We start from the raw sequence: 17,586 nt of genomic DNA, 5'->3' as shown, positions 1-17,586 counted from the left end.
CTTTTTAGTGCCTCTAGATTTCGTGTCGCAACTTTGGGCGTATTTGATGATTATGGGCAATTTTTTTGCTATTACGCCTGCTGTAATTGACGGATCGTGGAGCGACTCCGTACGCACAATCTTTCAAAAAGCCAGCTCGCATCATATATATATATATATATATATGATATATATATATATATATATATATATATATATTGCTGTTCCTAAAATGAGGTCTTTAAAAATGAATAAATCGGATTACCGGTTTTGACGCTGCTCAAAGTTTAGCCCATGTATCGTCGACCAATGAAGTGAATTCCTGTTCATTGTTTTTCAGTGTCAAAGCGATTCTTACCTGCTTTCTGATTCCAGTCCCTACGTCAGTTTCACCATGCCAAACACGCAATCACGCTGAAATACCCAAGATTAAGGTATTTACTTGTTATCCATCATAATTTTAAAAGTTATACCGAGTATGATAATGCGTATATGCTGATAGTACGAACGCTATATATACTTTTCTTATTCACTGTCTTATGTTAAATATTATACATTCACACAAATAATATATATATATATATATATATATATATATATATATATATATATATATATATAAAACACTCAGTGATGAATGGCTCTGTAATTGACATCCACTTGTATTTGAAAACGAACAGCGATAATGGAAGGTACTTCGTGTATGAAGCCATCATACATCCGTAATTAACATATTTAAAAGTACCTTTTTGTCAGATGCGTATGTAATTTTATTTACCACAATGCACTCTTACCTTCTCGACTAATTAGATTTAAGAAGTGAAGAGAGGGCATTGTGGTAAATAAATTACGTACATTTCTGGTAAAAGTTACCAGTAGATTCTAAATACATATACAAGCATATATATATATATTATATATATATATATATATATAAATATATCTATATATATATATGCAGGGTGACAAGAGTTTATGCAAATATTTTGAGAAATGAAAGAAAAGTCATTCTACGCAGAAAATGTTCCATATATAATATACATTTTAAGGCTTTGTTTATCGGCGAGGTGAATTTTGAAAATAACCGTTTTTCCTTAACGCTGCTCTCAGCTAAGATGGCGTACGCGATGTCTGAGTAGTCAGGGATTGTGGGGAAGGGTCTATGAGATGCATTAAGGCCCGTTTACATGAGGATAGTTTACTGGCGTCAGCAAACTATCCCCGTGCAAAGGCAAAGTTAGTAAACTGTCCAGTAGTCACTTGCCTTCAGAACGATAACCATGTCAGAGAAGTGGAATACCGAGGAAATAAAGTTTTGGGATAAATACGAGGAATTTGAATGTTTGTGGAACATTAGACATAACGATTACATGAATCGTAATAAGCGGGATGTAGCTCTTCAAGAAATAAGAGATGCTCTGATTGAATTGGAAGTAAACATTCCCAACCTTGATTTTTTAAGAAAGAAAATCAAAACTCTGAAGTGTGTTTATAGGCAAGAGTTAATAAAAGTGGAAAAATCTAAGAAAAGTGGAGCAGGGGTAGAGGATATTTATCATCCTGGACTGTCTTGCTTTAAGAGAGCCGATCCATTCTTACGGGATGTAACAATAAGCCGAGTCTCATCAACAATTTTTTTTTATGAGTTTAAAAATCATACTCTATAAAATACACATATGAAGCAACGAATAGCTTGGAGTGAAATGACTTATCAGTGTTTTGATCAGTCGTTTAATAAGCCTTCATCACTAAATATACGCTACTTGACAATGGTCCTGTTGACTTACAAGAACCGTAATGTTATTTCAAGTTTTAATCTGGCTGGTAATGCATTCCTCATCATGGTATCCTTCTTAGATATGGTAGGCTCTACTAACGTAGCATTCCTCAAAGTTTCTCTTGGCTCATTTTCATATGCTTCCTATATTTCTGAAGGATCTTCGTTTGCTAATTCACGAACTAAAGTACTAGAGCCTCCTAATATATCCCCTCTTTGAATCCATTTTCTCCCACCCAAACATTTTTGGGCTTCTTCTTCCTTTTCTTTTGATGAGCAACTGTACTTCCCTAGCGAGAATGACATAAGCACCATCAATTGCTTCAACTATGTCAGAAGACATCTTGCTCGCTACTGGCGAGTGGCGGCCAGGGCTGCCAGATTTCCACACTGATGAAATCCACACGGTCTCAGACAGTTGCCAGTTATGCAATATATTTGACTTAATCGAACTCGATGGAATGTATAAGTTGTTTATCGTGATCTTGTAAGTGCTCAAAACTTAGCGGTATGAATTCCAACCAGAAGCTTTTTCTTTTTTTTATTTTATATAAATAAGTTTTTAGCTAATATTGTTTAAACATTTAGTTAGATTTTGATTCTAGTTTTTTTTTTTTTTTGAGAGGGTAAAAGAAGCACTTCTCAACAACAGTCGGTACTCCTTTAATTTGATGATGAACAACTGAATGACACATTCAATTTGACGATGAAAAAAGTAACATAGGTGTTTTACAACAAGTTTATATATATAAGGCATCTTAATCACATCATCGTAATGAAATGTAACGACAAATTTATAATGATGTTCAATCCGGCATTATTGCCATAAATATAATGACTAGACCTATATCTTGGGCCAACTAACACTGTTGGTTGGTTATATGCTTGCAAGTGAACTTGAAAAAATAATTATCACTGTACTGTATCATTGCTATTACATAATTACAATCACTTTCATAAGAATTGAAGCTGCAAATGTAATAGTAAGCACCGGTGTTATAACTATGTCTTATTTTTTAGAGAAAAGTAAACTGGCAACGTATCCTGGACTTAGTCTAATGTACTGAACCATTTAATTTTACATGAAGATTTAATTACCACTGCATTATGCAATTTCTCACTTTTATCGTTGTTATACACACATTCATTTAGGGCAATATCAACTGACAACGAAATCATGAGCGGTATCATCTATACTGGTAAACTAGGCCTATGATTTTTGCTAAGGCCTTACGTTATACGAATTATAGTTTATGAAATCATTAAAAGCCCGTTCATTTCAAAAGTTTGTCACCGTAGTTGTAGAATAACCAAACTGATTATACAAGGCACATTAAATCATTTTCACTTTGCAAAATTTGCAATGTGTATTGCAAGCTGTAAAGTCATCGCTGAAAAATAAGTTGGCTACCAAACTGGGCAGTATGAATGTATGCATATATTTCACAAAATTTTCAAGAACATAAAACTATGAAAACTAGCAAATAAGAATACTCTCTAGTATTATGAAAAAGAATAAATGTAGATTTTGTTGAGGACCAGATTGAACATAATTTTGAATAGGTAACTGAGGCTGGTTGGAGCGAGCCAGCCAGTTTCGTACGGTCAAGATCTAGCTTATATTCTAGGTCTTGGTTTGCACATGATCAACGGTCAGCGTTATGCATCTGATAAACATCCAAACGCATCCACAAATTAAAAAGGATAAAATTAATTATTTATTTTTATGGATATTTGTGTGTGAGACTTATAAAATAGAATAGTAAACAATTTTCATAATTTATATTAGATTTTAACTAGCATACGCTTTTTAAGTAAAAAGCGTGGAAATTTTTACGTGTGGATTCCACACTCCACACCTAACAATCACGATGTGGACAAGATAAGCCGTATTAGTGACGTCATTTCCACACTTCGGCAGCCCTGGCGGCAACTTACTACCCAAACTCTGTCCTCGTGCAAACGCTTACTATCCTGCAAAGTTTATTAGCCGCTAGTTACTGGCGGCAGTGAACTATCCCCGTGTAAACCGGCCTTTAGGCAACTGGATTTATAGTCTTTTAATTATGACTTTTTCCCCCGCAGGTTTTTGAAAAAGGTAACATTACAGTCCCTTCAATTAGTATGTCACCTGTGAACAGACTTCACTGTAATCTAATTTTGAATGATAGCCTTACGTATCAAGAAAGTCTTTTTCACCTGACAGACGAAAGCGTTTTCTTAGGTGTGTTTTGTCCTTCGAATGGTGTGTGATGAATACTTTTGATGGAGCAGGAGAGGCTTTTGATATGTTTTAAATCTTTGATCTGTGTGTATTGAATAGGCCTATCTTTGATGAAGGTGAGATTCCATTCGACTTGCTTTTCTCTTCTTTATCGAAGTTCAGTGAACACCATTGACGGAGAGGGAGAAGGTTTCTCCTATGATACATGTATTTTCACTTAGTTCATATCTAAAGGTATAATTTAAAATGGAAGTATTTTATTCACATCGGCCTAATTGCCGATTTCCTTTTACCTTCATTTTTCATTTAAAAGTGGAGTTCACTGTTGCAAAAAACACATAGATAAACCTCATTTCGGCTTATTCTACATTGCATATTCTACATTACTGGAATCTGACACTTGTAACCCGAACACACTCTTAACGGAAAAGCGAGGGTGCTTAGAATAACAAGTTATGTGATCAACTCTATGCTCCTCCCTCCCCCACAGTCGTGCGTACTTCGACATCCCGTGCGCGCCATCTTAGTTGGCCGTTTAATGATAACGGTTGTTTTAAAAAATTCACATCACCGACAAACGACGCCTTAAAATATGTTTTATAAAACATCTCAGTAGGAAAAGAAGAGCGTAGGTTAAGAGACACCATATTTATTTCGCGATGTGTTTCGTTGTTTCTTCATAACAACATTTTCAAGCCTAAAACGAGACATTACAGTATTTTAATAGTAGTTAAAAGATCATGAAATTATTGGCTGACAAAGCAGAGTAAAAATAGCAACAAGATGATGAAGGTTAAGATCTTTAAAATAAATTGCAACAGCATACTAAATAACAAAATAGATAAGACCTTTAAAATAAATTACAACAGTATACTTAAAACAAATTGGTGTGAAAGACAGATGGAAAGTTTACACAACAAATGAATGATTGAATGATATATATTAAAACAGAGGATAACATGAATTGTCAAGGTTTATCCTTATGGTTTAACAACGCTTTGATAGTATGGCTGTTTGGTAAATATTAACTTTAGGTTAATGTGGGGAAAGCTATACTTAAAACATATTTCTTAGTTCTCTTGTAACGTATTTAGAACAAGGATCACTTATATAAGGACATTTAAAAGTCATAATTAGTTTATCACCCTTGGTATATCTATTTTGCTATTTATATTGGAGAAATATTTAGGAACTTTTTTATTTCTTTATATATTATGCTATTGGGATAGCCATTAATTTTGAAATAGTTTAAAAGAAACTTTATTTCAGAGTCAAATGCCTGCCAGGAGCTGTAGAGAGAAAATGTGCTCTAAGTATTAAAGTCTTAATGCTATCTATTTAAAGTTAAAGAATGTAAATAAAGAATGTAGCGCTTTGGAAATAAATTCCAAGACCAGTAAAAGTAGATTTCTAAAAATGCTAAAACTTAGAGCGACTTATTATTTGCGGTAGTTTTTTGTAATGCTTATATCTAAAAAGTTAAGAATATAATTTTCTTCATGTTCCATGGTAAACTGAATACATGGGTGTTTACTATTCAAGTAATCATGGAACCGCTGTACGTGACTTAGATGCCTGAAAATTAAAAATGTCGTCAACATACCTGTGGATAAACGATTGGTTTAAACTCAAGGGGACAATCAACAATCCATCGTTTTCGTGAAAACAAAGAAATATGTTGGCCGTTGGGGCTGAAAGTGGAGATCCCATGGCAAAGGGTTTCGCCATGTGTGTGTATGTGTGTGTGAATGCGCCATAGATGATGCCCAGTCTCTCTCTCTCTCTCTCTCTTCCGAAAGTGACAATAAAATGATCTAGGATATACTCTGACTTCCGTATGATCCCGACGAATCTTGATAATCAAACTGAGAAAATCAAGACCTTCCCAATTAGTCTTTTAAAATGTTATTCTCGGTTAACTATGATACAAAAATCAGTACTGAACAATTAAAAGTCTTCACCAGTGGATGTTATAGTCAGGCTGCAAAGATCCTACCTAAACTTCAAGTGGTGCATATTTTTTAAATATTTCTTGAAGGAACCAGGTTAATACAGATACCTTCGGTTTTTGGAGACATCCCTCTGGTGGTGTGACATTCGTATGAATGTGTCCAGATATCTGGTCTTGGGAAATCCCTGTTGGTTATGATATTCAGGCTTTTAAAGGGAATGGCCAAGGAACGACTTTCAGTTATTGGGAATCACCAGCGAGATATGTTTATCTGTCCGCATGAGTAAAGTGAATACTATTGGAATTCTTATTTATTTATTCTTCCGAGTGTTTACGAAAGTTCTGTCATCAAGTGAATGACTTCAGGGAACCTTGGAACGTATAGTAAAAATTTATTTACCTCTTGAAACACTGCAAATGTCTTTACAACAACAAGAAATACTACCACTATCTTTTCTCCAAAAGACGCGTCGCCCGTTCGTGCTTCTGCAATATGACACGAAAAGTGTAATGATAATCTCTTAAATATCAACTAACTTTGCTTAAAACTGAGTATAAAGGAAACAATGAATAGTAACTCACGGCTAACTAAAAGTGTACCTCATGAAAGTTTTCTAAATGACTGAAATCTCTCTCTCTCTCTCTCTCTCTCTCTCTCTCTCTCTCTCTCTCTCTCTCTGAGGGTCTATCTATAGCACTCTCGACTCTGAACTGAAAAGCAGTTAGATACAAATTAAGAAGGGAGCATTCTAGGGACGTTCCATCGACTCCATTTGTTGAAGAAAGTCATGAATGATCACCAGGCAGTTCAATCGACTGTTGTGGTTGCAACGGGCCCAATGAGAGAAAGTAGACGAAAAGGGAAAAAAATTTGTGCGTAAAACTACGCCATAATTAAGCACGGGAAAATCCATTCATCAGACATCTTCTAAATGAATCAAGTTTCTTTTTCAAATTTTTAAAAACTAGATGAAAAGTGGTCTATACCTTTAAATACGGTTGGTACCCATTCCTGAACTCCGGTGAATGTGGACGGGGGAGAGAAGTTGTGTGTGTATCACACACACAATATATATATATATATATATATATATATATATATATATATATATATATATATATATACACACACACGTGTGTGTGTACTATGTATGTATGTATTCACCCTGAAATTAATCCAACTGACGCGATTTATAAATCAAACTTTATACCACAGGTTCAAATAAAACTGTATAAATCTGACTGGTTTCAGCTTAATACTTAAGCCATTTTTTTCTGTGGCAACGATGGATTGTTACCATGTGCCTCTTTTCCTTTCAAGAGGGGCGGCACCAGAAGGGTAGACCCTACAGGTTGTGATCCACTTTCCAGGGGTAAATTACGAGCTCAAGGCCTTTTCTTGATCCAGGGAGGTGCTGGTATCTTCTCACAGTTGGTTCGACTGTTGGGCGGGTCAGGTATCGGACAGAGGCTTGCAAATGCAAGCTTCCTGTCCCACACCTCTACACTGAACTATGGCAACCAAACATACATACATATATATATATATATATATTATATATATATATATATATATATATATATATATATTTATGTTTGTATATAAATATATACTGTTTAATTGTAATAGTCACAATACCCTCTTCACTTCTCGAATTCTTCGTGCATTTTTGGATTCGCTTGTCACTACAAAGCCTTGACATCCAAGTGCAAGAATTATGAAGAAATTATGATGTCCAGTAGCGAGAAGCGAACCCGGGTTACCATAATCACGACGAGGTCACGTAGCTGACCTGACCCCGGCAACGTAACCTCGTCGTAATTAAGTAACCCGGGTTCGTTTCCCGCTACCGGACATCATAATTCCTTCACATTTCTTGCACTCGGATCTTAAGGCTTTGTAGTGACAATCGTATTCCTTAAAAAGCCCGAAGAATCGAGAAGTTAAGAGGGCATTGTGGCTATTTCAATTAATATGTATCTGGTAAAAATGACCAGTAGATTCTACATATATACTATATATATACATATATATAATACACAAATCATATTGTACACGTTTGGAGTAACGACTACAAGAAATTACAAACAGCACTTTGTTTGCTAACCCTGTGATGAACGGAAATCAATACACTAATTGATTCGACCTTCATTTGTGTGCACTTGAAAAGTATTTTGGGCTATCTGGAATTCATCAATAATATCTGACTACCATTGTTCATCTGGCAGGCTATTTTAGCGTGATTGATAACAATGGATTCCAGTGTTCACAGTCTTGCAAAAATTATGACGAAGTGTATTGTGGAGAAATGTGGCCCACAGTACTACAGAGTGTATATGACCACAAGAGAACATCAGTTATGCTTAGAGAACTATGGTTTCTCTCTCTCTCTCTCTCTCTCTCTCTCTCTCTCTCTCTCTCCTCTCTCTCTTTTCACATATGTTTCTAATGATATTAATAATGAAAAGGAGACCTACATATATTCAAGGAGTACTTCTCTGGCTAAATACACCAATCAAATTGACACAGACCTGTCACTGTCAAGTAGACACTTGAAGCAAGATATTAATGACGAGACTGTCGTGAGACTTTTCTGGAGCAAGTGACTAATTTGGGTCGCCACCAAGATTTGGGTTTTCGCCACCAGACAGTCCCTCTTATAACCAGACACCAGTCTTCATCAGCAGATCAGCAAGGCAATGAATTCTCCAGAATGATTGCTCTTTGAATGTATCTGTACCATTTCCCTTTCTCCTGTCACATTACCAGACATCATGACTGCAGTGAAAATCATACCATATAGTTTATCCATTTTGTTTTACTTTCACTGGGCCTCATATTGCAAGGAAAAGAAATTCATCTTGGAAATGGAGCAGAGTCTCGTTTTGAAGTAAAGTGTATTCTTCACATGATCCTAATGGAGGATGTTCGTCATCGATTTCCGTCTGCCAATTGAGTTTGATGTTGATAATAACCATGTGATGATTGGTAAAGGAAAGCCTGTCTCCTCCGCTCCTGATTCCCTCTCGCTCGTCCCTCCATCGTCGAGAGCCGAGAACAACAACGGCATTCCAAAGAAGAGGTAGTGTAATTTTAGAATATCGGATGCATTTTGAATGATGTTTTTGATGGCTGAACTGCGAAGTATTCGTAGACGGCCCGGAGGATTTTCTGTCATTTTTTTTCTTACAGAAAAAGAACAAAGAAAAATACCTCTCGCTGCCTCGGAAAAACAACAGTACTGAATTCTCTTGGAAAGGATTGATGCCAAGTTCGAGCATCAGCGGAGAAATTGAATGAAGAGCTCAAACGTTGGACATTTCGTCTCGCGCTGTAATCGATGGAGAGTGGGCGAGAAATTCTGATACGGTCGCGTTATAGCAGTCGTTCTTGGGCGACTCAAGGCCATTCAGTTGAGCCCTCCTACGCCATCGGCTCTTGAATCAACAAGTTGGGCGACGGGGGATGGGAGCGCCGTCCCCCCCCCCCCCCACCCCCCCCCCCCTTCCGCTTCTTCCAGTGTTGTGGGAGGACCAAATTCGTTTCAAATCTCGTTTGACCGGAGGTTATTCATCTCCGGACACGATTAATTATTCGTTCTCTTTCTCCTCTTTTGAAAAAGTATAAATGCAAACCAATTGCGACTGCATTTTACATTTAGTAAGTGTTTTGAGAAATAATTTCAGTCTGGAAATTCAAAACGCTAATGAATCTCGACCCATTTCTTTGATTTCAAAATACTTAACAAATGTGACCTATAACGTAAATGAATCAAGGTATGCAATCGACGTGATCGTTTTGGTGTGCAATCAAACAATGACTAACCCTAACAAAAAGGAATGCCATAAAGCCTTCGATAATTGCCTCTCGATGTGATAGAAACATTACGAAAAGAAAACAATAGAGACTCTTCGTCATCAAGAAAATGGCGTTAAATTAAGTTACCCGCGTTGAAGGGCGGCCCGACTGAGAGAGAGAGAGAGAGAGAGAGAGGTAAGTATGGTGATTGCAGACTCTCTTCTCTTAACCTGATGGGAAATCTTCAAGGGGAGGGGTCTATTTGTTACGTCTCCTTTCCCGCGTTCGCCTTGTTATCGAGCATTTACCGAGAGAGGACTTATCATTTTTTAAGTGGTAAGAGGGCACAAAGGACACCTCGTCGTCGTTCAGGCTTGGCAAATTCAGAAGTTACAGTTTAGTTACCATAATGATTTAAATTACCTTTAAGTATACAGTATAATGATTACGATAGAATTCTAGTTACTTTTGTTGATCTTCAGTAAATGAAGTACTATATGAAACACCTAGATAGATGACCAATCGTTTTGTTTCACAATGGAATAATTTCGGTCGATGTTCACCATATTTACAGTTTACACACACACACATTATATATATATATATATATATATATATATATATATATATATACTATATATTATATATATATATATATATATATATATGAGTGTGTGTTTATGTGTATATATATTATATATATATATATATATATATATATATATATATATATATATATATATATATATATATATGTATATATATACGTATATATATATACGTATATATATATATATATATATATATATATATATATATATATATATACATATATATATATGATATATATACGTATATATATATATATATATATATACGTATATATATATATATATATATATATATATATATATATATATATTAAATTTACTAAACCAGGGATCATGTGATCATTTCGGTATAATCATGATAATAATCGAGCTAATGATGAAATTGAAGGCCGAATGATATTTAATCCCAAGCTTTAATCCTCCCTGTTTGCTTTCATTCGTATCATTTTCCTTCCTTCTAAAGATATGTCTAGACTCACTTGTGCGCCCCGTCGGTTTTCATCCGAAATGAAATTTTTTGCTGTGTGTTTTTTTTTTTTTTTTTCTTGCCAGACAAGTTGGCGAGCACCAGTTGTCAGACAAGACTCAAGAACAATAATTCCTCTTCATGTTTTTGTGCCCATCATCGTGGATGATGGCGTTTATAATATCTTATGTGAATTGAAATCGAACGTATCGTGTAGTTTTTCATTTATTTGTTTCTCTATTTATTTCGTAAGCTCACAGAAACCAGTATCGTTGAACACTTTCACCTTCCTCATCAATTTTTTTCAGTTATTTGTCTCTCCTAATTTACATTCTGTCGATTCTGCAAACGAAACCCATTTATCCGAACTGAGTGTTCTCCGCTAAACCCTTTCGCCTCCGTCTGTATCCATCTCGTCTCTGGTGAAAGATGTGGATTCAAACCGCAACAAGTTTTACATCACGCGGACTTGGTCCTTGAAGGAAAAGGCTCCATTAAGGGAAAATTATATTCAGGGTTTTAAGAGTCCCCGTCCAAGGTATTGGAAAACCTCGGAGTGGGCGTGATGTAAATGCTCCTTCAATCGTCTTTGTGTCAATAAAACTCTCGGAAATTGCGAAGGGGTTTTTGGCCATCAGAGAGAGAGAGAGAGAGAGAGAAAGGTGGGTAGGGGGAATATCGGTGAGCTGAATATTTCGGAAATTACTATCAAGATGAGTAATCTTATCTTAGTTGTTTTTTTTTTTTTTTTTTTTTTACTTTTATAAAGTGGAACATAGATGATGGGAATGGAAGGATATGCTGTAATTAAAGACCATTGAAGGAGGCGAGAAGACTGTTTTAGGAGAAAAGGAAAAAAGATAGGAATAGCAATAAATAATGTTCAGCAGAGTATGAAATATGAGACAGTAAAACCATACAAGAAACTACTGAATGGAGAAGTTAACATAAGAAACGGCTGCTAGTACATTGAGGTTCTAGCAGCACCATTCATAAGAAGATGGGATAAAGACCTCATAAGAGAGATTTGCAATCGTAAAGGCAAATGGTCGATATGTACATATATTTATATACACACACACCGGCTGACCAAACAGGCACTGCCCGGGAAAACTAATGTTAACCTATGAACTCTCTCTCTCTCTCTCTCTCTCTCTCTTCTCTCTCTCTCTCTCTCTCTCTCTCTCTCTCTCAATGTTCTTTTCCTGTTAATTGCTCCAGTTACAATGCCTGGCATTTTTGGCATTTTATATTTCACAACTTCTCACCCCTGATTCCTATGAGGGCTAAAACTTACACCTGTAGGGCACTGAGAGTATTCCATTCATCCAGCTATCTCAAAAACTATGGATTAGATACTAATATCTGTCTTGACATTGTATTTTTCACTCCTTCTCACCCCCACTTCCTATCAGGGCTGAAATTGAACTGGACTGGAAGGGCAACGGGAGTGTCGCTATACATCTCAGCAAGCACAAAAACTATGGATTAGACACTAATATCTGTTGTTTTGGGTTATTTTTACGTCATCCCCTTCCCACCCCTTCTCACCCACCCCATCTCAACCCCCCCCCCCCCCCACCCCCCCCTTCCTATCAGGGATGAATTTGGACTTAAAGGCCACTGGGAATGTCTCCTATTCATTTCAGCAACATCAAAAGCTATGCTTGGACTTAAAGGGCATCAGAAAGTGCCACTACTCATCTCAGCAACCTTGAAAACTTTGCATTAGACGCTATTATCTGTCATTTTTTTTATATATGTCAACCCCTTTCCACTGCTTCTCGCCTCCCTTTCCAATTGGGCCCGACCTTGAAATTAAAAGGCATCAAGAGCATCACTATTCATTTCAGTGGCCTTGAAAAACTATGGATTAGACACTAATACCTGGCAGTTTCGGTTACTTTTACATGTCACCCCTTCCCACCCCATTCTCACCAGTGGCTAAACTTGGACTTGAAGGGCATTGGGAATGTCACTATTCATCTCAGCAACCTTAAAAACAATGGATACCTTCCGTTTTCAGTTATTTTTGTTTCACCACCTTTCTCACCCCTTTCTCACACACACACTTTGGTTCCAATGATGTCTTACCCCCACAGTATTCTTTTCCAGATGGTAAGTCATAATGTATAACAAGTTTGGTTGAAATTGCTCGATGCATTTCAAAGTGTTTGTGGAACATACATACATACATTTATATATTATATATAAATATATATTATATATTGCAAAGTAGAAATGGACCATGCACAACATGCAACAGGGTTTAGACTGATGAATCGTCTCTATCATTATAAAACAGTTGTATCATTTTAAAATTCGAATCAGTTGCATCCTTAATTGGAGGGGAGGTGGTCGCTTCAAAAGCTTGGTAAATTTCATTTTCGTGTTTAGTTGCGCTCTGTTGTTTTTGCTAGTAATTACATATATATATATATATATATATATATATATATATATATCAAATATATATATAAATATATATATAATATATATATATATATATATATATATATATATATATATATTATATATATATATATATATACTATATATATATATATAGATATATAGATATATAGATATATAGATCTATCTACTATCTATCTATATTATATATATATATATATATATATATATATATATATATATATATATATATATATATATATATATATATATATATATATAGATAGATAGATAGATAGATAGATAGATAGATAGATAGATAGATAGATAGAGAGAGAGAGAGAGAGAGAGAGAGAGTTTTTTATTTACGAAACGAATATTCTTAGCGCGCATGGTAACAAGACAGCGCCAGTACCCTCGAGTGACTCTTAACAGAATAATGGGGGAATAAAGGCATTCAGGCGGAGTTGTGGCTACTTTATATTTGACAATAGTTTGTACCTCATAAAAATGCTAATTTTTCAAGACCTTCCTAAGAAAGAAACTACAGACAAGAGGGGAACTTATGTGTGTCTTGTGTTCCTTGAGAATGACCGACAAACGATGTTGTTTAGTTTCATCTTAATATTTCTTTTTCAAAGGAGGGGTGGGGCAGTGAGAGGGCAAACTGATATAGAATAGGATACAAATTTTTTTTCTTTATCCCAACGGAGTAAGCAATATAGGAATCAGGAAAAACAAGAGCAAGGAACGAATTCGAAGCTTTGAAGAGGAGGTCCATTGTGGAATACAACGGGGTCACGCTATAATAAGATCTTATTTTTCCCATAATCACAGAAGGTTGTTATGATAGCTGGGCTTCCTGTAAACTTATGCTCGATTTAACAGTATGATTAACTTTAGTTTTAGGCTTCTTTTTTCGATAAAATAGGAATTCTCATCATTAGTTACCAAGAATTGAATAGGGGGGTGAAACTCTCCGAAGTTGAAGACTTAATTTGTCGAAAATAAATCAATTCAGGTTTGTAAAGTTTGGCATCGCGGTTGAAAATTGCTGCTTAAGGATTTATATATAGCGGTCAACGAGGGACAGGATCATTTGCCACCCTTGCAGCCTCGTTGAATTTTCAATGCTTCTATTTGCAGCGCTATTAGTGCCATTACTTCATTTTCTAGGGAAATCTTTATGAAATATCCTCCCACCTCAGAGGTCGCGGGTTCGATTCTCGGGGATTCCATTGAGGAGTGAGAGATGTGTATTTCTGGTGATAGAAGTTCACTCTCGACGTGGTTCGGAAGTCACGTAAAGCCGTTGGTCCCGTTGCTGAATAACCACTGGTTCCATGCAACGTAAAAGCACCATACAAACAAACAAACAAACTTTACGAAATATCTCTATCGCTCTCACTTACTTGAGTACATTTCTGCTCACGGATGATTGCGGATTAAGGCCTTACTCTGTCATTCAATATATTTCACTGGTTAAAACTCGTTTGTTTGTTTGTATTGTGTTTTTAGTTGCATGGAACCAGAGGTATTCAGTAATGGGACCAAAGGCTTTACGTGACTTCCGAAACCACGTCGAGAGTGAACTTATGTCACCAGAAATACACATCTCTAACCCCTCAGTGAAATGCCCAAAGAATCGAATTCGCGGCCGCTGAGGTGGCAGGTCAAGACTATACCGATCACGCCACTGAGGCACTTACGGAATAAAACGTGCTCCAAGAGCTTTTCATTTTTTGAATGAGAGGCTTATTTGGAGGTTATCTTAGTTCAAGATGGACGTTCCCCTGATGTTTATTTGATTTAATGTATTACGTACAGACCACATCTGGTGATATATGATAACAGACAGCCAATTCATCCTTCTAAGACAAGAAAGCACAATAAATTATTGCCCTTTAACGAAATAACGTGTCTATTGCTACCTGAATGTGCCACTTTGGCGTTACTAACAAACAACAATTCAAATGAGTAGACTTATGGTAAAATGCAATATCTAGCGGTTGTTGTTATTATTATTATTATTATTTAGAAAATGGACCCTATTAACATGGAAAAGCCGACAGGGGCCATTGACTTGAAATTCAAACTTCCAAAGAACAAGTGTTAATTGGAAAGAAGTAACAGAAGGTAATGGAAATACATAAAGAGGAGAGCAGTTATTTAGAAATCAGATGAACTAACAAACAAATAAATAAGGAAATAAATAAAAATGTAAGTAAAAGACTATTTTCAAGAACGGGAAAAACGAACGAAGTATTTCTCTGGCAGACGCTCTTCAAAAGCGGAGTGGAGAGACTTAAATCCATCTTTGATGTTAGGAATCACGGAACCAGTATCAGCTCAACTTCTTACGTGTCAGATGTCTTTTGTCCTGAGTAGGCCTACGTGAATATTGAGTGATCAATTGCGCTCTTAAGGTCTAAAAATACATCTAAAGCGGTATAGGATTTGGTCTCAGACTGCTGACATGATACTGGAACGAGATGTTCATGTTCTGAACAATTGGACTGATTAATCCTTCGTATTAAGTAAGATACGACGGCCACGGCAAAATGATGAGGAATTCCGGGTCTTCCGTTCTGAGAAGAGCTGAACAAACATGACCCCCTTTTTAGCGACTGTGACATTTAACGGATGCGGTAATGTTTTGATTCAAATTTCAGACCTTATCGACACCAGTGGCTCACAACAGTATTACGGGATTACGACCATTACCTCGCAAAAGCCGTTCAATCCATTTCTGTCAGGGTGCTAATGCCGGTTTACGTCTAATCCTGTGTCACGGACCGATTCTATGACGGGATTAAGTGGCTGCGCGGAGTTTTGCGTCCGGGCTTGGTCCGTCAAATGATGTCCGCGAATTTTGATCAGCTGGTTACCGTTTGATTCTCTCAAGTTCATTTTTTTCCCACATCTTTTAATAGACATGATCTCCAGAGTAAGACCAGACCTCAGGGTTATGTTTTCGGAAGAGTAAAATGAGAGAATACCTAAATGAAGAGACAGTGAGCAATATAAAGAAGGGAAAGATAAAAAAACAGGAAAACACTAAAAAATAATGAAAATGGGAAGACGAACTTGAAATAAAATCATATGTCCTTGTAAAGATGAAGAATGGAGTTACCATTCCCTCTTTTATTGAAGAAATTCAATTCAATTACACTATTTAGGTTATTGTACAAACACGATTGTATCATATAATCGAAACTCTCATTTTTATTGCTGTCTACGTTATATTAACAACTTTTTCACAAGTGTCTCGAATTTCATGATTATTCACTACATCGTACCACAACTGCAGTATACACAATTCTGTGTGTATGTGTGTGTATGGCATGCTCACACACGTAATCATAATAAATAGCACTGTAGAGCAAAAATAGTAAGAATCAAAGGTGTTTATTATACTGTTATTAAATATTACAAGCACTTTCGAAAAGACAGTGATTCTCTAGGTTTTTCATATTACGTTTGCACACTATGTCTTATAATCATTGTCAAAGCTTCACCATCTAACGCCATTTATATTCTTTATTTTTCAGACTAGCAACTTCAATGAACAAACAGTGAAAGTCAACTCGAAAGTCAGTGAGAACGTTCCAGCTCCCGCTGAAATGGGTCAAGTATTTGTAAGAAGATCGACAGCTGCTCTGCTGTTCCTGGTGGCTGGTCTTATGCATCGCCTGCGTGGCGCTTTCTGGGGTGCTCCTCTGGCCCAGACTGGCATGATCCGGGAGGTCACATGACCGCGGGTTCGCAAAGTAACCTCGCTCAAGTTTTTGGCGTAGCGCCGAACCACGAGCATCGATCCTCTCCTCCGACTCAAAGACCCCAGGCGACTATAACGCAAAGGCACATGACCACCCAACGACCTCACCCAACCCCAGTTCCCCCCTCTAGCACTACCACAGCGGCGGCCCCCAAGGAGCCTTGGGAAAGGGAGTATCGCATCCGAGAGCCACCACTCCCATTCACTATGACCTCTTCCTGCACCCCGACCTTGAAACGGGGAGATTCGAGGGTAAAAACACCATCACCATTGGCGTGATTGAGCCCATCGATTACCTTGTGGTGCATGTGAAGCAGATGAATGTACCAAGACCGAACTCAAGGATGGGTCGACGGGACAGCCGATACCCTTAAACGATGCTTTCGAGTACGAGCCCAATCAGTTTTGGGTGGTGAGGCCCAAGGGTACATTGCAGCCCAAAAATTATTCTCTGTACTTGGAATTCGAAGGGTCCTTAGACGGGTCATCGTCGGACTGTATCGCAGCTCGTATACGACGAAAGATGGAGAAAATAGTAAGTACATTCCTTTCTTCGTGTTACTTATCAAGTAAGTGCGGCATGAATAGA

The 17,586-nt window shown here is 36.8% G+C and overlaps 1 protein-coding gene across 1 annotated transcript in view; it reads left to right on the top strand.

Moving 5' to 3' along the window:
- LOC135207398 (uncharacterized) overlaps positions 1-16,974 on the top strand; it is a 30,416-nt gene extending 13,442 nt beyond the window's left edge. The window contains exon 5 of the mRNA XM_064239126.1: positions 16,771-16,974. Coding sequence (XP_064095196.1) covers positions 16,771-16,974 — 204 coding nt within the window. The remainder of the gene's footprint in view (positions 1-16,770) is intronic.
- The last annotated feature ends 612 nt before the right edge of the window (positions 16,975-17,586 follow it).

The sequence above is a fragment of the Macrobrachium nipponense genome, chromosome 32 (genome assembly GCF_015104395.2).
Source record: "Macrobrachium nipponense isolate FS-2020 chromosome 32, ASM1510439v2, whole genome shotgun sequence".
Classification (NCBI taxonomy): domain Eukaryota; kingdom Metazoa; phylum Arthropoda; class Malacostraca; order Decapoda; family Palaemonidae; genus Macrobrachium; species Macrobrachium nipponense.
This window is presented reverse-complemented; position numbering and strand designations above follow the sequence as displayed.